Here is a 24,246-nt window from a genome sequence, read left to right as displayed (position 1 = left end):
TATTAAAGAATACATTTTATAATATTTTTTTATTTTACAGCACAAGTTGGGGTTATTATATATAGATTGCAATTGTCCTCACGAAAAAGGTAGGTTTAGGCTCAGAAGGGTTAGGCCTATTGTTTTCAAAGATGTCCGCAATGTATTTAGGGGTTGAAATGGACCAACAACTAAAAATGTTCCTGATTTTGTAGCCGTTGTAAAGGTCACAAATAGAATCCAAAGGACACGAAATCTCGCATGAAGTTAGAGTTTAGAACAGCGGGTAGAATGGACCACTACTTTTGTGTGAAAAAATACCATACAAATATCGTAGACAAGCAAATAATGTAGATGAGTCTAAATTTGGAGATACAGAGGGGCCTCTTGCTTTTGGAGATGATCGCAAAATAGTTACACAATTGAAGCCAATCGACATGCCTGAGAAGAATGTTAAGGACATCGAAGAAGTCTAGTATTTTGGTTTGCAAGTATTGCAAATAGCGTCCGATCCTCACGAAAATTCTCACAAGGGTAAGGTTGGGCTCAGATGGGCTAGGCTTATTGTTTTCAAAGATATCCGCAATATATGGACCAACAACTAAAAATTTTCCTGATTTTGCATCCGTTATAAATGTCACAAATAGAAACCAAAGGACACGAAATCTCGCATAAAGTTAGGGTTTGGGACAGCGGGTACAATGGACCACTAATATTGTGTGAAAAAATACCAGGATTAATTGCAGGCGATATGCGAAATATACAAAAGGCGAACTTATGGCTTTTTTATGCTGATTTCGTTGACGAATATAGCCAAATATCGTAGACAAGTAATCCATATAGGTGAGTCTATATTTGAGGATACAGAGGGGCTTCTTGCTTTTGGAGATGATTGCAAAATATTTAGGGGTTCAAATTAACCAAAAACAGAAATGTTTTTCCGATCACACAATTGAAGCCAATCGACCCCCCATGTGAAGAGAGTTAAGGACAGGGAAGAATTCTAGCATTTTGAATGGCCATTGGATTATATTTAGCTGTGAAATGGACTACACCAACTAACAGCCCGACGGAGTGCATAAATATTAGTCAAATGTCCCTAGTCAAAATCCTAATTTCCAAAGCGAAATCTTCCAATATGGATTTGGACATAAGGGGGCTTCTAACATATTGCAGTGTTGTAGGGTATAACATAGTCGGCCCCGCACGGCTATAGCCTTTGCTTACTTGTTTTTATACCCTACACCACAAGGTGGTCAGGGTATTATGTCTTTGTGCATTTGTTTGTAACAGGCAGAAGGAAACGAGATAGACCCATAGTTCCTTTAGATGATCTGCATAGAATCACATTCTGAGTCGATTTATGCATGTCCGTCCGTCCGTCCGTCTGTCCGTCCGTCCGTCCGTCCGTCCGTCTGTCCATGTATTTTTGTAAACAAAGTACAGGTCGCATTTATTGCCCGATCCATATGAAATTTTGCAAAGATCTTTTGTTTGGCCCAAGGACGAACCCTATTGAAATTGGAGATAATCGGTCAAAATTTAGATATAGCTCCCATATATATCTTCGTCCGATTTGCCTTTTATTGTGCACCAAACGTGTAATATCAGCCCGAATTGTATGGAATTTTGCATATACGCCCATATTAGGCCTGGAAATATGTATGCCAAATTTGATCGAAATCGGTTCAGATATAGCTATAGCTCCCATATATATTGTTCATCCGATTTGTTAATTTTGTCCACCGCCGCCGTAATATGCACTCTGCAACAACAGTATTTGGGGAAATATATCAAATACAGCTCAGAAATACATTTGCTAAATTTTATCGAGATCGGTTCAGATTTGGATATAGCTCCCATATATAACTTCGTCCGATTTACTTTTTATTGTGCACCAAACGTCTAATATTTGTCCAAATGGGATGGAATTTGGCACTTATGACCGAATTGAGTCTAGAAGCTAGAATGTCAAATTTGGTGAAGATCGGTTCAGATATAGCTATAGCTTCCATATATATTATTCATCCGATTTGTTATATTTGTTACCCACAACCGTAATATGCACTCCGTAACAACGATATTCAGGGAAATATATCAAATACAGCTCAGAAATATCTTTGCCAAATTTTAACGAGATCGGTTCCGATTTGGCTATAGCTCCCATATATCCCATATATACGATTTCAAATTAATTTTGCACCAAATGGTCAAAACAAGTCCGAATTTAAAAGATACAAATGCTTCGGCATATTTAGTACTTTCAACATTAAATTATAATTATAATCATAGCGTGTATGATTGAATTCTCCCATAAAAACTTTTAATTGTTATCTGGAGCTCTACTAAATTAGCAAAGTGGTGTAGGGTAACAAAAAATCGGCCCCGCCCGACTTTAGGGCTTTCTTTACTGTTTTTTTTTTTATCAAAACAAGTAATCGAAGGCTATAGTCGTGCGGGGCGGACCATGTGATACCCTACAACACTACAATATGTTCGGGTTAGGTCCCCTTATATCCAAATCAATTTTGGAAGATTTCGTTTTTGAAATAATGTCAAAGAGCCCCGCCTAGAGATTACTCTTAGTTTTTTGACCCTGAGAATTTGGCCAATATTTACGCACTTCGTAGTATTGTGAAGTATTCAAAACAATTTCACACGAAAGTTGTGGTCTATTTTACAGGTAAATAGAATCCAATGGTCATCCAAAATGCTAGACTTCTTCCCTGTCCTTAACTCCCTTCTGATGCGAAATTCCGTGTCGATTAGTTTTCAATTGTAGCCTATAGAGCAACTACAAAATTAAAAAAAGGAATATTTTTTTAGTCCATTTGCACGTCTATATGTACACCTTAAGAACAATAGGCTTTAATTTCGACCCTAACCCTACCCCCATGCCAAATTTCGTGAGGATCCGACGATAATTGCGATATGCTCAAAACGTGGTGTGGGGGGGGTGTAAAAATTTAGTAAATTCAAAATTGTAAGTCAAATTGAAAAAATCGCATGCGATAAAATATATGACAAAAATTTAAAAAATTCGACAAAAGATATTCACTTTTTATTGGTATATTTTTCCGCGATTTTCTTAGATTTTATCGTTTTGTGGCAAAAGCCCATTCCGATTTGATGTGAATTGTGAAAATCAGCCCAGCGGTTCTTGATTTATAAGCAGAATAAATATGATCATTTCATTTCCATATATATTGTACCTATTTTGCTATATATCCGATTTCTTGCCTATAAGCATCACTGTAATGGGGCTGGGATTGAAAATATTCTCGTTTTGGTGGACATTTTCCTATTTTCTTACATAAAAGTTTGGGTCTATTTTACCCCCTAATTATTGTCCGATGACCGCCCAAATTGGTAGGTTTCTGCCCACTCCTAAACTCTAACTCCATGTTAATTTTCGCGTCGATTGGTTCATAATTGTGGCCTACAGAGCAACTGCAAAATCAGGAAAATTTTCTGCGATCATCTCCAAAAACAATAGGGTTCTATTCTGACCATAACCCCACCTCCATTCTCAATTTCGTGAGGATCGGTTCATAATTGCGACCTGTAGCTTGATTACAAATTAACATGGACAGACGGACACACATAGCTAGATCGACTTAGCTCGGCAAGATAGGAAGATCCATATATACTTTCCTGTGTGGGAAACCAATATTTCGAGGTGTTATATAATTTTTGGACCAATCAAACTTATAAAACCATACCATATTGGTCTTGAAATAATTATGGGGGACTGAAGCTTGATATTTTCTTGGTATAAAAGATACCTGAGCCATTTTTCTAGACGATCATCCATCTGTAATCACACCCCTGGCAGCTGTTGGCGAAATGTGGTTTGTAAACGGTCTTCTGATAATATAAAACCATTGCCTTCTATTTATCTACATTGCACTGTTCGAAAATTACGAAATGATGATACTGGGTGAGCAGATACGGCATACAGTATAAAATTTAGGATTTGGGTCGCCGTGACATATGAACGTGGTGTGTACATAATATTTTGAAATTCCATATTTAAATTATTAATCGTCCTACAATTATTCGAAAAGTACAAAATTTGCTATCGGGTATAGAGATGGGGCTGGAACCCTCAAATTTGATTTTGAGGTCTCTATTAGTATCTGGGATTGGGAATTGGAGGTGGTATTGCAAATGTGCACTATAATTATAATTTGGAAGGAACTTGAAAATTTTCAACGAAAAAAAAGCTCCGAAAACTACCACTTAATTAAAAACCGTTATATGGGAGCTATACATGGGCGTGCCTTTTTTTGTCACATGCTTTAGTACCCGTAACGAACTTCAAATACGAGGTTTGAAATAGTACCCATTAGGATCATCCAATACGAAATTGGAAACGATTCCGGTTAATAATGTTGCCGAAATCATCAAAATATCGACTATCGGGAGGTACCGTTATATGGGGGCTATACGAAGACGTGAACCTAAATGACCCATTTACGAACATAGCCTGCCTACTGATGTTAAGCCTTCTATCTCAATTCGTTCGAAAGCGTGATTACAACAGACAGACAGACGGACATCGCTAGATCGTCTTAGAATTTTACGCTGATATATTCTTTGTAGGGTCTATCATGAATATTTAGAGGAGTTGCAAACAGAAAGACAGAACTAATATACCAAATTCGAACAAATCTAATTTTTTCTACAATTTGATGCTATTTCCGACATTTTTTAAAATTTAAAAAAGTAAAAAAAGTAAAAATTATGGATTTTGACTTTGTTGCACTTTTTTATCCCACCCTTACCATGTACCAAGTTTGGACCAAAGCGGATACTCTACAGACAGACGAACATCGCTAGATCGACTCCAAATGTCTTGAAACGGATATGTACTGTTAGGGACTATATCCATGTTCAAAGTATTCTGTGACATATTTATCTACCCCTAAAAGTAGCCTAAATAAAAATTGATTGCAGAATGTGTTCAAGATCCCACGAAATAGTTAAAATCAGGAGGTAGCTTTATCTGAACGATACTTCGAAACATTGAGCTGCATTAACAATTTTTTGCGAAGCCAAATCAATTGGAAAACCAGTAAGGAAAGCTCAAAAGTCGGGCGGGGCCGCCTATATGATACCCTACACCACTATGCATATTTAGTAGAGCTCTCGTAAAAAGGTTTATACAGGGCATTTCAGAGCTCTATGAGATATTTGGTACAAAATCAAAATCTATCTAATTCTATCGTGCATTTTACGAACTATAACTATCTGTGAACCGGGTTTCTCCAAATTTTACGTATTAGCTTCTAGACTGAATTCGGTCTTATGTACGAAAATTCAGGTAATTTGGGCTGATATTGACCATTTAGTGCACATTTAACCCGAAATCGGATGAAGATATATATGGGAGCTATGTCCAAATCTGAACCGATTTCGATAAAATTTAAAACAGCTATTCATGTGCTCCATCTAATACCTGGTACCAAATATCACGGTTGTGGAGTCCATTTGGACTTATATCGGCCATTTGGTGCACAATTAACCCGAAATCGGATGAAGATATATATGGGAGCTATATCCAAATCTGAACCGATTTCGATAAAATTTAAAACAGCTATTTCTGTGCTCCATCTAATACCTGGTACCAAATATCACGGTTGTGGAGTGCATAGTAGGAATGTGAGGGACTTCAAGATCAAATCGGATGAAAGATATATATGGGAGCTATAGCTATATCTGAACCGATTTTCTCCAAATTTGATATACTTGCTTCTAGGCCGAACTCGGTTGGGTGTGCCAAAATTCAGGTAATTTGGACTGATAGTGGACATTTGGTGCACATTTAACCCGAAATCGGATGAAGATATATATGGGAGCTATATCTAAATTTGATCCGATTCTCACCAAATTCAATAAGGTTCGTCCTTGGGCCAAAAAAATATTGTTTGGAAAATTTCATCTCAATCGGATAATAAATGCGACCTGCATTTTGTTCACAAGAATACATGGACAGACGGACGGACTGACATGCATAAATCGACTCAGAAAGTGATTCTATGAAGGTTCTCAAAAGTAACTATGGGTCTATCTCGTTTCCTTCTCCATGTTACAAACAAATGCACAAATACATAATACCCTTACCACTATGTGGTGTAGGGTATAATTAAGTCAAGTCCCCGGAAATAACAGAAATCAGGGGATATCTTCTATAATAATATTTTTTATATTTTTGCAAGTATGGTTTCTTCTGACTAAGAACTCAAAATACCAAAATTTGCAGAAATGAGTGTGGTCCTTTACATACAATGTTTCACCACTGAAACTAGAAACCATTATGACCTACAAATACCAATAATCCGTGGATAAATGTAGCGAAAATCATCAAAATACCGAATATCGAGAAACCTTTTCTACCCTTATATGGGGTTAAACCAAAACTTTCACCGACATGATCCATATTTTGTTCAAATGGTTCTACATATAACCCATAAGCCTGATTCACATCTTAATGCTCTACTATTTTGTATCGTCCGCCTATTACAATACACCTTAATATTCCGTATTTCACTGCTTGCAGTCCCAATGCATTTTGCACTTTGAGTTCTCATTAGACGAGTTATCACCATACGAAAGAAGTAAGTCCACGATTTGTTATGAGCCCCATACAGCCCTATCGCCCCTTTTTGTTTGTTTCGATGTGTTGGCATTTTCCAGAAGAAGCAATATAGAGGTCCTGAGGTTGGAGAGCTATATGTCAATTCTAGTCTGGAAAGACAAGTTTTTAACAACGCATTGTGCTCTAAATTCTGTCATTTTCTATATCGTTCATTCGGAATTCGGCCTGGCCGAACTTAGAATTCCCTCCACCATTAAAAACGAATTTGGCAATTTTCAAAAAAAAAAAAAATAAATAAATAAATAAATAAATTCCGTTAAAAATTCTGTTAAAATCTTAAAAATTACAAATGTAACCGTATATTAGGGTCTAAACGACGACGTGGGCCTTTATTGGCAACTTTTATTATAGGCCATTACAATATCCAAATGCGAAACTTGTTAAAAAAAAAAAAAAAACGGTGAATAATGTAGCAAAAATCATCAATATAGGGAGGTACTATTATATGGGGGTCATACCAAAATGTGGACCTACACAGATAATTTTCTGCCTTAGGGTGCAGTATCTATTACGAACTTCAAATACCAAATTTGAAACAATTCCGATGATCAGTGTCGCTAAAATCATCAAACTACAGAATATCCAGTGGTACCGTTATATGGGGGCTATACCAAAACGTGGACCTACATGTCCCATTTTAAATACCAGACGTCCTGCAGATATAACATAAATTTGAGGAAAATTTTATCAATCCACTTCATTTCGTTTGAAAGATAGAGTGATTTCCACAGACGGACAAACGTATAGGCTGACAGACGGTCGGACATCGCTAAATCGATATAGAATTTCATGCTGATCAAGAATATATACTTTGTGGGTTCCAAATGTATATTTTGAGGTGTTACAAACGAAACGACAAACTTAATATAATCTCCATACTATCGTGGAAGGTCTGCAGGACTTTTGATATTGTAAATGGGTCATGAAGGTCCACGTTTTGGTGTAGTCCCCACTGGAATTCTTTCAAATTTGGTATTTGAAGTTCGTAATGGATAGTACAGACAAAAACAGAAAATTGTAGGTGCAGGTCCACGTCTTCGTATAGTCCCCATATAACGGCACACCCAATACTCGACACCAGAATTGTTTCAAATTATTGTTACATTATTCACCTGAATTTTTTTCAAATTTGGTATTCGAAGTTCGTAATGGATACTACAGCCTATGTGAGAAAATTTTCTGTGCAGGTCCACGTGTTCGTATAGCCCCAATACCTCCCTATATTCGGTATTTTAATGATTCTAGCTACATAATTTACCGATTTTTTTCTATTGTATTGGCTTATGATAAAAATTGCCTATGCCGGTCCACGTCGACGTATGGACCCAAATATAACAGCTATATTCGGTATTTTAGGATTTGAACAGCAATTTTAACGGATTTTTTTTTTTTTGAAAATTGCCAATTTCGTTTCCGATGGTGGAGGGTATTCAATGATCCACCCGGCCGGACATAAATCTTTTTTACTTGTTTCCTTGTTTTTTTGGATTGTATTCTTTACGGCCAAGAAGCCATTCAGAAATGTTGGGAATTTTCAAAATCAAACTAGCCGTTCTGGAGTTATCAGCGTGGTAACTAACAACCTCCTTTATATATAGAAGATACATAAGGCCGCGTGACAAAATAATTCTTACAACTGTATACTTTCGCATTTATCCCTGGCGAAGTTCCCATTCTAATCACCACCCATACCATAAATCTGCAATGTAAAGTAACGTGTTTTTTTTTTTTTTTTTGTACAAAATTCTTCCTAATACTTCCTTTACATAAATGTCAACTGGTGATTACATTAAGACCCAAAACAAGTGTACTTAGATTCCGAAGATTACCGCAACAGCCGTCCATATTCCGACTAAGTGATTTTTAATGATCCTTCCATCACAGCGTCAAATAAAAAAAAAGAATAACGAAACAAAACAAATGTTTCTTAAATGTTCTTGTAAATCACATTTTTAACAGAGCGTAGCCCATAAACAAATTTGCCAAGCAGCAATTAACACCCGCAATAATAATATTTATTACAGCTAGTGACCTTTTTGTTGGGTGGATACTGCCAAAAGCCACATGAGGAAGACCACAGTTCATAACGAGGAATAAACAACCAAAGAACAATAAATCAAAATTTTCGGATGTAATGTAGGCATTTAAAAAAAACAAACGTAAAGAAGTTCAAGGGCTCCAATTACAAGCTCCATGACAGAAATAATGTAGGTGGTACTAAAAGAACCTGGATTTTGGTTAGGGATATGAAATAGTATTTGTTCTGATTCCTATACAGCCTTGCTGACATTTTTCAGAAGAAATGCATTTGGGAGACCTTATATAAGCAAAAAACCGAAGATAGAAATTATCTTTAGGGTTTCTCTATTGAAAACTTATTTAAATACAACCTGCAGGGAGATATGAAAAAACTGCAACCAACTCCAAACTGCTGTCTTTTCTAAGCCACTCTTCCGAAAGCTCTTAAAATTATTCCAGTGACAGCTGATTATATTGTTTACAAGCGTACAAAAGCAAAATGGTAAGCGTTTTCCAAAAAAAAAATTTTCGTGATGGAATTCAAACGTGATAGTGTGATTTCTTTATATTTGGCTGGAAACCGCAGGTGGCTATCGCTAGAGCGCTCCAGCATTTAAATGTGAACAAAATCTTTTGTGTCTCGTACCATCTCTGGTTACCGTGATACTGGTAGCGTAGCCCAACGTCAAGGAAGTGGACGGAAGAAAACAGCAACATCAGCGGGAATGGTTCGAAAAGTAAAGAAACGACTTGATCGCAACCCGCATCGCTGTGGCCGAAAAATGGCTCGTGAGCTGAACATAACGCAATATTCCATTCGGCAAATATTGAAAAATGAGCTCGGGGAAAAGCCATTGAAATTCCAAAAAGTGCAAGAACTAACACCGCTACAGAAGGAAAATAGACTCAAAAGAGCTAACGAGTTGCTTCGCTTGGCCGAAAGTGGTGAACTGCCGAATTTAGTTTTTATCCGATGAGAAAACATTCCTTCTCCAGCAGTTTGTAAACTAACAAAATGATCGTGTTTACTTGCCAAGGAGGTCAGCTGAAAATGTTCACCTTCGGTTGACCACCAGAACTCAAGCGCCGGACATGGCGATGATGTTGGCCGCCATAACACCTGTTGGTCATGCTCCGCTCGAACTTATCGACCGTGGTATCAGAATAAATGCCGAATATTATCGAGAAAATATTCTGGAGTGTGTATTGAAGCCTTGGGCACGCAAACATTTTGGCCGCAGACCTTGGACATTCCAACAGGACTCAGCACGCTACACCCAAGAATGGTTACAAAATGAGGTTCCTCGCCTCATTTCCAGCGCACAATGGCCACCAAAATCTCCGGATACCAATCCGTTGGACTATTGTGTCTGCAGTATTTTGGAAAGCAAGGTTGGCACTAAAAAAATACCAAGCTCTTCGCCGGGAATGGGCCAAAATACCACAGTGCGTGTGACGGTTTTATTGGCCGTTTGAAGGCGATAATTCGTACCAAAGGTGACCAATTCAAAAAAATCTAAACTTTTTCTAAAATTTAATTCTATTCCGACACATTTTGCTTTCATTCAATAAAATTTAAAAAAATTAAAATTTGTGGCGTTGGACTTTGTTGCAGTTTTTTTTATCTCACCCTGTATATGTATGGTGTGCTGATTACATTTAAACCCCTGACTTTAAGTCTTATGACAAATAATTTTATAGAACATTTTGTCTTGCTTCGATCCCGTTTAAAGGATGTTTTACCCATATTAAGAAAAGTCCAAACCCCATTCTCGACACGCTTGAGGTTTAAAATATTCGAAGACACTACATGCATTAAATTTATCTTAATCAGAAAACTTCCTGCTTACTATTACCCAGTGGTCAATCAAATCAAAGTTTAGGCTTCTTACCTCATGCGAAATTCCATATCGATTGGTCCCAAAATTGGGACCTATGGGGCGAAATTTTTCAGTTTTGATCCCTAAATATTGTCCGAACACCTCCAAAAGCTTTTATTGAGGCAATAACCCCACTTGCGTGCCATGAGAATCGAGCTATAAATGCAAGCTGTAGTGAGATTAAAAATGAACATGCGCAAGCGGAGATAGGAAGATCTATCTACAACATCGTGGGTCTAGGACAAATATTTAGAGACGTTTTCGACAAACTTTTCGACCCAAACAAATTTATATTGGCACAAAACACATCAGGAAGTGTTGAGATATCATCTCAGGCATTATGAACTATTTGACCATGGAAAATAATATTCTCCTATATATTTTGCAAGGATAACATTCCTTTTTGATAAAAACTAAAGAAAATTGTGGACATTTTCAAAAACTCTTATTTGAATTAAATCTGCTCTTAAAATTCGTTACTTCCAGTTAAAACAAACTTTTGCTATTTAAAGAGTTCCGGTTGAGTAATAAAGCCAGTGGCAACGTAGAAACCCAACAAATATATTATTATAATGTGTGTTTTAAACAAAAACCGGCAAATATTTTTTGTAAATGGGATAAAAGTTTAGAATATACATTCAATTTCCATAATTCTTAATGTAAATGTCATTCAGGAAACTGGTATTTCATTGTTGATGTGTGTAAAGTACACACACACAAACACACACACACACATACACATAAAGACTGTATAAAATTTCATCACAAGACCAAGTTCAAATGTGAATTCGAGGAAAATTTAATGGCATTAATTTTAATAATTTGACGAAATAAAACAAGTTAAGAAGCAGTAAGTTCGGCCGGGCCGAACTTTGAGTTCCCTCCACCATTTGGAACGAATTTGGAAATTTTCAAAAAATAAAATCCTTTAAAAATTCTGTTTAAATTTAAAAAATGCCGAATATATCCGCTATATTGGGGTCTATACGATGTAGAGCTACATAGGCATTGTTTGTCATAAGCCATTACCATATTCAAATTTGAAACTTGAAATAAACGTTGAATAATGTAGCTAAAATCAACAAAATATCGTATATATGGAGGTACCGTTATATCCGAGTGGTGCGAAGACCTGGACCAGCATTGACAATTTTCTGTCATAGGCTGTACGAACTTCAAATACGACATCTCAAACAATTTCGGTGGGTATTGTACATAAACTTATCAAAATACCGAATATAGGGATGTACTGATATATTGGGTCTAAACGAAGACCTGGATTTGCATAGACAATTTTCATTCACATATTGTAGTTCCCATTACAAACTCTAAAGACGTAATTTGAAACTACTCCGGTAATTTACGACGCTAAAATCATCAAAATACCGAATATTTAGAGACACCGTTATATGGGGGCTTTACGAAGATGTGGATCTGCTCAGACAATTTTCTGTCATAAACTATAGTTCCTATTACGAACTCTAAATACGTGATTTGAAATAATTCCGGTGTATAATGTGGCTAAAATCATCAAAATACCGAATATCGGGAGGTACCGTTATATGTGGGATATATGAAAACGCGGAGCTGCACAGACAATTTTCTGTCTTAGGCTGTAGTATCCATTATGAATTTTAAATACCACATTTGCAAGAATTCCGGTGAATAATGTGTCTAAAATCATCAAAATACCGAATATCCGGAGTTACCGTTATATGAGGGCTAACCTGCCTACTGGAAAAATAAACATGTGTGCAAAATTTTGCCTTCTATCTCAATTCGTTCGAAAGATAGTTGTAATCACAGACAGACGGACATTGTTAAATCGACGTAGAAATTCAAGCCGATGAAGAATATATATTCCTTGTTGGGTCTGACATGAGTATTTCGAGGAGTTACAAACGGAATGACAAAGTTAATATACCCTCCATAGTATTGTGGAGGTTATAAAAAAAACCAAAAAAAAAAAAAAAACAGTAAAAAAGTCTTAAAGTCGGGCGGGGATGACTTTATGATACCCTACACCACTTTGCTAATTTAGTAGAGCTGCGCATAACAATTAAAAGTTTTTATGGGAGAATTCAATCATACACGCTATGATTATAAATATAATTTAAAGTTCAAAACACTAAATATGCCGAAGCATTTGTATTTTTTAAATTCGGAATTGTATTTCCCATTTGGTGCAAAATTTATTTGAAATCGGATAAAAATATATATGGGAGCTATATTCAAATCGAGACCGATCTTCTATAAAATTTGCCAAAAATATTTCCGAGCTGTATTTCATATATTTCCCTGAATATCGTTCGTTCGGAGTGCATATTACGGCTGTGGGTAACAAATATAACAAATCGAATGAACAGTATATATGGGAGCCATAGCTATATCTGAACCGATCTTCACCAAATTTGACATACTAGCTTCTAGACTCAATTCGGTCGTTAGTGCCAAATTCCAACCCATTTGGACAAATATTAGACGTTTGGTGCACAATTAAAGGTAAATCGGACGAAGTTATATATGGAAGCTATATCCAAATCTGAACCGATCTCGATAAAATTTGGCAAATGTATTTCTGAGCTGTATTTGATATATTTCTTCAAATATTGTTGTTACGGCTGCGGAGGACAAAACTCCGAAAAACCGATTTCGATCAAATTTGGCATATTCAGGTCCAATCTGATCGTATGTGCAAAATTCCATGGTATTCGGACTGATATTACACGTTTGGTGCACAATAAAAGGCAAATCGGACGATGAAATATATGTGAGCTATATCTAAATTTTGACCGATTATTTCCAATTTCAATAGGGTTCGTCCTGGAGCCAAACAAATGATTTAAACAAAATTTCATCTGGATAGGGCAATAAATGCGAACTGTACTTTGTTTACAAAAATAAATGGACAGACGGACAGACGGACGAACGGACGGACATGCATAAATCAACTCAGAATGTGATTCTATGCAGATCATCAAAAGGAACTACGGGTCTATCTCGTTTCGTTTTGCCTGTTACAAATAAATACATAATACCCTGATCACATTGTAGTGTGGGGTACAAAAAACAGAAACTGATTATATGGCGTATGAGTTATAATTTCTGATTGTTGGACAACAATCATACGCTCCAAGGGTGGAGTGGTTTTATATCAATAACTTATTCTTATCACTCTATTGTAATAACTCAAATTGATGACAACATCTTATTAAGGTTATAAAGGATCCTTTACCCTGCTTAAATTCGGCACGTACCGGAACCAAATATCGCTTAATCTTACATAATCTTAAAATGCAGGTGTTGAATGACATCCTTACATACTGACACCCATTTTACTGCCTTCTTCATTTATTCATTTAGGATAATAATGATGTGCGGAGCATCATCATATCCATAATAATTCTAAAAAAAAATATAACATCCTTTTTGCATTTGTTTATTTCCGGTTTCCTTTTTTTCAACCTAAACTGACATCCAGTGAACGTGGGCGGTTATATTGTTGTTGAGGTTGGCCTCGCGGGCAAATGAAGTAACATCAGACAAACGAGAGTGTTCACGTTTGATATACTCTCACCCTAAATGCGACTCGAGTCACTTGAATTATGCAAAATTTGTTCATGATTAAAATATGTTTGTGCGCATATTTGATAGCTTCGCTTTATGAACTCACACACACTCGATTAAATTTTAATGGCAATTTGAATAATATTTGCTGTTTATTGTTCTCGTCGATTGTTGTTGGCTCCCGGAATAAAAAAAAAAACAAATTCATTTCGAAAGCAATTATGACATATTAAAATAATTTAATATGTCAACACAGTGGCTAAATTTTCTATAAACAATTAAACTTACACACGCTCGCAGGCACACTCACATTCATCAACCCACCCCCCCCCCCCACCCCTAGTTACAAATACAAATGGATGAAAGGACTATGGCGATTAGGCTTTCATTTTTCACAAAATCGTATGCATAATTCAATTAGAGCAAGAAGAGCCCACGATTCTGATTGTTTCGAAAGCGATTATCGTGATTTACGTTTCAGATTGTTTGCATTTCCGACAAATATGTGTTAATTGAATTTTAAATTGAGAGACCTCTTTATTAGCATTATTTTTGGATTAGAATTTCAAATGCATATCAATTCAATTCATTTCTATTGAATAGAATATTTTGCCAGAAATGGCATAAATTCACGTGTCTGTGGGTGTGTGGGTATGCATGTCTTATGACATAATCTCAGTGTATTATTTCTAATCTCTATATTGAATATATAATTTTGAAATGTTAAAAATAGCAATATGATAGGCAAATAGCATTTGATTTCTTAGTAAACATGATTATGTAAGCAGAATTGTCTGGGACACGATATTTTATAAATCCATATTTTTATACCCTCCACCTTGGAAAGGAGGGTATATTAGCTTTGTCATTCCGTTTGTAACATCCTTACATATTCGTCGTAGACCCCATAAAGTATGTATATTCATAATCAGCGTAAAATTCTAAGTCGGTTTAACGATGTCCGTCTGTCTGTCTGTTGAAATCACGATACAGCCAACATTATTTGACGCAGAGCGCCAAAATTTAGCAGATCAATTTGTATTGTGTCTAGGATGGTTGGTATCGAAAATGAGATATATCGGTCCACGTTCTGGTATAGTCCCCATATAACAGTACCTCCCAATATTCGGTATTTTGGTGGTTTTTGCCACATTTTTTCACGGATTTGTCTGAAAATTGGTATTTGTGGGTCATAATGGGTCCTAGTTCGTGTGGCGAAACATTTTATGTTTAGGTCCAAGTTTGATAGAGTCGCCATATAACGGTACCTCCCAATATTCGGTATTTTGATATTTGTTTACACATTTTTTCAAGAATTTCTCAGAAAATTGGTAGTTGTAGATCATAATGGGTCCCAGTTCGTGTTTTAATTATAGGCCCACGTTCTGATATAGTCCCCATATAAAGGTACCTCCCGATATTCGGTATTTTGATGATGTATGTCACATTTTTTCACGGATTTGTCTAAAAATTGGCATTTGTCGGTCATAATGGGTTCCAGCTCCGGTGGCGAAACATTGCATGTATGGGCCCATGATTTGGTATAGCCCCCATATAACAGTACCTTCCAATATTCGGTATTTTGATGGTTTTTGCCACATTTTTTCACGGATTTGTCTGAAAATTGGTATTTGTGGGTCATAATGGGTCCTAGTTCGTGTGGCGAAACATTTTATGTATAGGTCCAAGTTTGATGGAGTCGCCATATAACGGTACCTCCCGATATTCGGTAATTTGATGATTTTTTACACATTTTTTCAAAGAATTTCTCTAAAAATTGGTATTTGTGGGTCATAATGGGTCCTAGTTCGTGTGGCGAAACATTGTATGTATAAGTCCAAGTTTTGATAGAGTCGCCATATAACGGTACCTCCCGATATTCGGTATTTTGATGGTTTTTGCCACATTTTTTCACTGATTTGTCTAAAAATTGGTATTTGTGGGTCATAACGGGTCCCTGTGCGTGTGGCAAAACATTGCATGTATAGGCCCATGTTCTGGTATAGCCCCATATAACGGTACCTCCCTATATTCGGTAGTTTGATGATTTATGTCACTTTTTCCCCTATTTGTCTGAAAATTGGCATTTGTCGGTCATAATGGGTTCCAGCTCCGGTGGCGAAACATTGCATGTATGGGTCTATGATTCGGTATAGCCCCCACATAACGGTACCTTCCGATATTCGGTATTTTGATGGTTTTTGCAACATTTTTTCACTGATTTGTCTGAAAATTGGTATGTGTGGGATAATGGGTATGTATAGGTCCAAGTTTTGATAGAGTCGCCATATAACGGTACCTCCCAATATTCGGTATTTTGATGATTTTATACACATTTTTTCAAGAATTTCTCAGAAAATTGGTAGTTGTAGATCATAATGGGTCCCAGTTCATGTGGCGAGTCATTGGTTCATGTTTTGGTATAGCCCCCATATAATGGTACCTCCCGATATTCGGTAATTTGATGATTTTTGCCACATTTTTTCACGGATTTGTCTGAAAATTGGTATTTGTAGGTCATAATGGGTCCTAACTCCTTTGGCGAAACATTGCATGTGTAGGTCCACGATTTGATATAGCCCCCATATAACGGTACCTCCCGATATTCGGCATTCTAATGGTTTTTGCCACATTTCTTCTAATGTTTCCTTTAGCCTGAGGTGGAGGGTATTCAAAGTTTGTCCCGGCCGAACCTACTGTTTTTACTTGTTATTAGAAAAATTATAAATTTGGGATCTGAATACTTTATAAATATTTTTAACATGGAAGTTTTTTAAAAATATTCTTTTTAAAAATGCCTAACATTTGCTGAATGCAATTGTTCCAAATTATGTTTTTCGTCGAAATGAGAATTTCGGGTTCTTTCCAAAGATATTAAAATTTTGGTGTTCATTTTTCTTAATCACGAAGTTCATAGGAAAATCGGAGTTTTTAAGGCAGGAACTGTTTGAAAATTTAATAATTTTGTTTTTTTTTTTGTGGTTTATTTCTGCAGACCCCAAATTAAGTAGAATCTTGCAGATTATTAATATATATACTCGCAATCTGTAAAGTAGAAAAACTGTCTAAAACAGTTTTTCCATTTCAAAATTTTTAATTTTCCAAATTAATATATTTTTCTTTTTTCTTAACAGCTTAAAATCGTACAACGAGCTGCAGATAAACAATCACGAAAAAAAAACACACATACACACACTCACTTGTTTCGCTTGCAAAAATGTACAACTCGCCCAATGTTGAGCAATGTTCATAATGAATGCCAACACAAGCAGCAGGGAAAGCAAAAACAACAACAACAACATCAGCAACAGCAACAACACCATAAATGCAACGAATTTTTTAAAAATATTATTTATAAATCATAAAAATCGTTTGAAAATCAAAAGATAGTCCTGCCAAGAGCCATCAGACAAAGAAATGAAGAAAACAAATTAAAATCCCGCTAAATTTTAGAGCTCAAAGAGAACAACTCAAAAGAAAACTGACAAGTTAGACAAAATTATAACAAGATAACGGACATTTGTCTTGCCAGCAGAGTTATCAGTTTATTGCAACACCCGTAATTTATAGCTCCGCCCTCTTGTGTTTGTTGGTTGGTTGCTTTGTCTTGGCTAAGGAAAGCAAAAAGTGAAAAAAGAACTTTGTTGAAAAAATGCTTGCAATTAAGCTGAGAAGATTAGCAACAATTATGCTAATTTTATTCTACATTGGCATGGATATAATACAAGCATCAGCCTCTGCTTCACCCTCCTCCACCTCCCCCTTGGCCGCGTCCTCCTCTTTGGCGACAGGTTCAAAAATCAAAGCAAAAGGAAAAAGTAAATCCTTATCGCCGGCCGTGGCAGAGTCAGCAAAATCACCAGCCATGGCCAATTCAAATGGCCATCTCTTGGACCTGACATCGGCAACATTGTCACTGTCCATGAAGAGATTGAGGGGCGAGAGAGGGAAGGAGAAGGAGATGGGAGGCTACATAAAACAGCCAAGACATGCCACAGACAAAGAGCAGACCCCAAAGCGTACATTGCGTACAATTTATGAGGCCAAAGAACTGGAAGATGTTGGCGTGGATGAAATGATGACAGACCGCATGGAGGTGGGGAAAAACTTCAAAAGTGAAACTGATTTATCATCCTCATCCAAACACCAGCAGCATAGGCCAGTGTTGGAAAAATTTTCGAAAAAGTTTCACTTGCTGGCAGATGGAAATTTGGAAGGAGGAGAAGATAAAGGAAGGCTCAATGCAGCTGGCAGAAATTCCAGCACTCATGCCCTGGATTCCAAACTGAAAAATCAGAATAGTTATGAAAACTTTGATCTGTTTGGAATCGACTTGATTTCCAGCACCAAACGTCCAGCATTGGGTCTTAGAGGCATTAGCACCACCAAGGCCAGTTGGTATGCCAGCACATTGAAACCCTCCTCAGAGGGGGTCTTAAAAATGAGAAATTTCTACAAAAACACCATGGCCGATAATCGAAGAAAATTCGATGGTGGTGCTGAACACCCAAAACGTGATACCATGGACTCCCATAGACAAAGGCTTAAGGGGGATACATTGTTTCCATTGTTGGGCAGACATCCACCAATTGTCAAGGAAAGTATCGATTTGGATATGAACGATGTAGATATGGCCGATACGAATGGCGAAGCTGGCTTGGAGGATGTGAATGTTGTCGTCGTCGATGGCGACGATGCTGTGGATGCTGTCAATGGCCATGAGGATAAGAAAAATTATGATGCTGAGGAGACCACCAGGTCCAGTGCGGGCAGCAAGCGTGATAAAAAATTGCTTACTGCAGAAGTTGTTGACTATGGAGGAGAGCATGGAGAGCATGATGACGGAGGCGGTGAGGTCCTTGATGACAATGATGATGATGAAAACAACGACAAGGGTGCTGATGATGATGACGAGGATGCTGAGGTTATAATGGATGATATAAATGGTTTTGATGCCAGTGATGAAAGTGAGGAGGAGGAAGAGGACGAGGATGATGATGATGACGACGATGATGATGAAGATGCTGCTGATAATAACTCAGATGGTGATGATGTTGTTGCCAATGCTGCTGCTAATGTGCCCGTTGTTAACAATGCTGCCAATATTGTTGCTGCTGCGGCTGGAGCTGGTACTGGTACTGGTACTGGTGCAGATGAACGGGAGCCGGTTGGTGCTGGCGGCACTGATGATAATGTCAACATTTCTAATGGGCTTGTTGAAGACAATAAAGCTGACATTGATGAAAATGTTGTTGAAAGCGATGATACAAATGATAGCCAGGATACAGATGGCAGTGTTGATGACAACAACGACAACAACGTGGAGGACAACCTGGCAATGACAAATGTGGATGGTGATGATGATGAAGATACAGGGACAGATGATGATGATGATGATGTCTTTGATAATGACTATAGCAACAGTGATGATGTATTCTCCGATTTGTCAAATTATCAAAATGACGATGATGGGGATGGGGATGATGAAGAAGAAGTTAATAACGACAGTGAGGATGATTATGACAGTAGCACCTCCAGTCCATCTGGGGGACCTCCACCAACATCCATAGATGAAAGCTCCAAGCGCCTGTACAGCAACTTCACCGAAACTTATATTAAGGATAAGAAAAATGAATTATCCTTGGATAATTATCTAAGGAAAACCAAGGTCCTTAACTTACCCGAAGATCCCCTGCCGCCAACACCACCCTCAGCAGAGGTTTTGAAATCAGAGCTCAATATACCCATAACAAAAATCGATCAAAGCTCCTTGGTGGATTTCCATGTAAATACCAATCATAGCATTAATTTGCCTCCCCAAGATTTGGATTTACTTAGTAACACCCTGCTGGCCAATCTCTCGGAATCCTTTGATACAACATCACCCAAAAATCCACCTCTGGAAGAAGAACACAGTGTGGAGCCTTTGATATCGGCCAGCACAAGTATGGGTGGCATTAACTTGGAACATCAACCCCACACCTCATTGTATGCCAAAGAGGAGATCAATTTCAATGATTCAGATGATAGCGGCGGTCTCACCAAGGATCTGACCATGGCTGATGATGATGGCTATGCCAGTGAAAGTAGCCAAACGAATGGCTTTCCCTTAACCGATACTGAGGCCGAAAATGATTCCGATTCAGAGTCATTGAGTTTGGACATTGCAGCAGATTCGGAGTCGGATGAATCTAATCCCTTTCTGGAGGGTGTAGTGGATGCCGCCAATGAGGATGAAATCTATGATTGGGATGAAATTTCCCGGAATAATCGCCGTAATTTAATGAGGGGCCGCGATGTGGTGACGAAGTTTTTGCAAATTGTCGAGACCCAACATTCGCTGGGTTCGAAATGTGAAGCGGGCACTTCGCTGAATTTGGGTGAAGGTGTGGTGGATCGTTATGCCCAGGATCGTTTTAGAATCGAGGCGGAAGTTGCCGTCAATCGGGCGAATATGTTGACGAGGTGAGTACGAGATTTTTGTAAAATTTAAAAAAAAAAAAAATAGGTGAACTACAGATATTTGTCTAGCAGAATATTATTATTAACAGAACAGAAAAATTCCAACCCTGGAATGTCTTTGAAATATAGAACATTAGAGGTACGAGAGATATATAGAACGCAGTCAGGTTTTTCAAAAATATTTTTTCATAAGCCTGGAATAAGAATTATAAGGGGTAGATTTTTTTCTTAAGGCTTTCAGAGTCACATACGTAGATTTTTTATTGGCTATTTTTCCACGGACAATCAGAAGAATTTGGAGGACTTTTAGAGGATTTTATAAAAAAATATATTTTTCAAGACCTTCGGACCAATAAATGTGAATTTTTTTTCAAGTCCCGTATTTTTAAATGAAAGTGGATTTTAAAGACTATATCTTCATAGGCTATCGTTCCGATAAAAGATGATTGTTTTAGAGTTTTTTTTTAAGGGGTAACGTATTAATAAAAGTGGATTTTATTTTTCAAGGGTCAGAGGGCCAAAAAATGTCGATTTAAAGATCATTTATTGGCTTAACTCTAGTTAAGTACAAACACTTCTATTTTGTTATTATTTTTCACCAGACGGACCGATATGACCTTCTCTGATCCAGGTTCAAGATCCGGGATAGACCTGGATCTACTACATTATATGATATCTTTTGAAAGCTAAACCCGGTTTATAAAAATTGTTGATTTTTGGATCTGGATTTTGAAAAAATCTCTAAAAGTCGAATAAGATTATTATCTTTCTTGGATCCGAAGATATGAGTCTTTGAACTTGGACGACTGGATTCTGTTCAGTACATCAAATTAATCCGGATCTAACCCGAAATTTTTCTGAAAAACATACCGGAATCAAGGTACAAATACCTACCTCCGGGAAAAAATAAAAAAAAATCGAAGAGTTTTTACTGCTCCTGGAAAGGTGTTTCAAGGACCTTCCCAACTATAAAGATGAGTTTTTCTAGAATATTATTAAGTGCTTGTGAGGACAAAACCGATTATACAGAGACTTGTTGATGTTAAAAAAGGACCTCTCGAGGGTCTTCCAATGATAGAGGACTTCCTGAGTGTCTACCTCTTTTAGAAAATCTTTTGAAGGTCTGCTAATTATGGAGCATCTATTAAAGCTCTTTCGTCCATGAAAGATCCATTGAGGGCCTCTTGAGATTATTATATCTACAGGAGATCTATTCTCTCTTTTTTGAGGAAATCTTGAATGTCTTCTATCCATAGCGGCCATCATCCGGAATTCGCTATCTATAGCAGACCCCTTGTGGGGTCTTCGGTCTACAGAAGACCTTCTTGACCTTGCAGAGAAGACCATCAGAAGGTTTTAAGTCTACAGAAGGCTGTTAGGAGGTCTGCCGTCTACAGAAAACCGTCGGAAGGTCTCTTGTCGACATAATACCGTCCTTCAAAAAAAAAAAAAAAAAAAAAAACACCGTCACCCTCTGTAGAAGATAATCAGAATAATTTATATCTTCAGAAGGCCTTAGATGGTCTTCCATTTGTAATAGCCCATCGGAAAGCCTATTGCCTTCAGATGGCTGTCAAGGTGTCCTTTTCTGTGTACCGTGTACAGAAGGTCAAGCAATCAGAAGGTCTTTGGCCTACGGAAGACCGCCATAGTGTTTTCTGGCTTCAAAAGACCGTCAGAAGAGCTCTTGTCTATAGGAGACCCTCAAGAAGGCTTCTGTCTTGGAAGACAGTCTGATAATCCTCAATCGATCCGGAAAACCGGATTGTCTGATTGTCCTCTGTCTTCAGAAGGTCGTCTAATGGTGTTCTATCTTCAGAAAACCGACCATCTGAAAACATCTGCCTATGGAAGGCTTAAAATGGTATTGAAAAAACCACAGGATGTCTTCTCTCCGCAGAAGACCAACAGAAGGCATTTTTTCTACGAAGGACCTCCGAACTCCATTTGCCTTCAAAAGACCAATAGAAGTTTTTCTATCATGAGAAGACCGTCAGATGGTCTTCCGTCTATAAGAAACCGGAAACCCATTAAGAGGTCCTTCTCTACATGCGGAAGGCCTTCGAAAAGTCTCCTATACTCAGAAGACCTCTGTAGTGCTTCTATCTACTTCTATCTCTATAAGAAACCGGAAATCCATTAAGAGCTCCTTCTCTACTTGCGGAAGACCTTCGAAAAGTCTCCTATCTTCAGAAGACCCCTGTAGTGCTTCTATTTACAGAAGACAATCAGAAGATCTACTGTCAACAGAAGAACGTCAGTCGAATGCAAGAAGTTATTTCATTGGATAAGGGTAGAAGACTTTACGTTTCTTCTATGAACAAAGACCTACCGGCTTCTCTATACATAGAAGTGCTCCTACCGATCTTCTATGATTAAATGCTCCTCCGTCAACAGAAGACTTCAGACAACGTCGGAAGTTTTTTCACTGCATAATGATAGAAAACATTCCTGTTCATCTCTGGGTAGAAAACCTTCCGGTTCTTTCATCGATAGAAGACCTACGGGCTCTTCTATAGATAGGATACTTTCTACTCATCTTTTGTGGTTGGAAGAATATCGCTGGTCTTATATAAATAAAACACTTTCTCTTGGCTCTTCTATTTATAGAAGACATTCTAAGGCTTTGCTATAGTTAGAAGATGTCCTGACGCTCTTTTATGGATAGGAGACTTTCGGATAAATACCTTTCTGCATTTTTTCTTTCTATAAACGCCCTGCTGACGCTCTTTTATAGATTGAGGGTATCTTGTCAGTTCAGATAGCAATCTCCAGATGCTCTCCTATGCATCCCGAAAACTTCTTTGAATAGAAAACATCCGAACAAAGTCTTTAAAAAGTTCAGCCAACCCAATTTTAATCTGTAATTTTTAATATTTCTCAACATTTTTCCAGACTTACTGATACTCATTTATGGATAGGAGACTTCCTGACGGCTTTTTATGGATAGAATACCCTACTGACTCTCTTCTCTCGATAAACTTTCTACTGCCGCTCTTTTATGGATTGAGGATATCTTATCGTTTAATATAGCAACTTGATGCTATCCTTTTGATAAACTTTGTATTCATCGTGAAATCTTCTTTGACTAGAACACCTCCAACTACTTATTTTTAATAAGTTCTGCCATCTCTATTTTTGTCCACAATATTTTCCATTTCCCCTCATTTTTTCCATATTTGTCTCCATATCTGGACCCCCTCCGCCTTGATAGTGAATATCGAGCAGGAAAATTTTATGACAACCGCTTTAACGTCTTTCAATTTCCAATACTTGTCAAGCATGTCTTTCGCAGACATTCAACTCCACCCAAGTTTGGTTAACTAACCGTTCTTTCGCTTTCCTTTGCTTTTTTGTTGTTGCCCTAAACTTTATTTCCCCAATGGCGTAATACATGACTTCGGCATTCTATCTATAGCTAGTTTATTTTTATGGTGATAGTTTTACAAGTAAAATTTTTCCTTTTCATTTCTTTCTTCGTTGCCTTTTCACGACTGTGAGCGAAAGGACAATGACGGTGACAAAGGAACTAAGAAATGGCACACAGCGACAGAGGCGACATCAAAAGATTATTTTACGCTTTGACAGTTTTGTTCATGAGGTTCTGATATTCGATGTATTCATTTATCGATGGTTGCTTCTTCCTTCCTTCCTTTTCTTTGCTTTTAGCTGTTGATG

The 24,246-nt window shown here is 37.4% G+C and overlaps 1 protein-coding gene across 1 annotated transcript in view; it reads left to right on the top strand.

Moving 5' to 3' along the window:
* Nucleotides 1-24,246, top strand: part of LOC101887341 (uncharacterized) — a 465,336-nt gene that overhangs the window by 154,837 nt on the left and 286,253 nt on the right. Inside the window, exon 2 of the mRNA XM_059130821.1 lies at nucleotides 17,241-20,571. Coding sequence (XP_058986804.1) covers nucleotides 17,759-20,571 — 2,813 coding nt within the window. The 5' untranslated portion in view covers nucleotides 17,241-17,758. The remainder of the gene's footprint in view (nucleotides 1-17,240; nucleotides 20,572-24,246) is intronic.

This window comes from Musca domestica, unplaced genomic scaffold, assembly GCF_030504385.1.
Source record: "Musca domestica strain aabys unplaced genomic scaffold, Musca_domestica.polishedcontigs.V.1.1 8, whole genome shotgun sequence".
Classification (NCBI taxonomy): Eukaryota; Metazoa; Arthropoda; class Insecta; order Diptera; family Muscidae; genus Musca; species Musca domestica.
The sequence above is the reverse complement of the archived record's forward strand: the minus strand, read 5'-3'. Positions and strand labels throughout refer to the sequence as shown.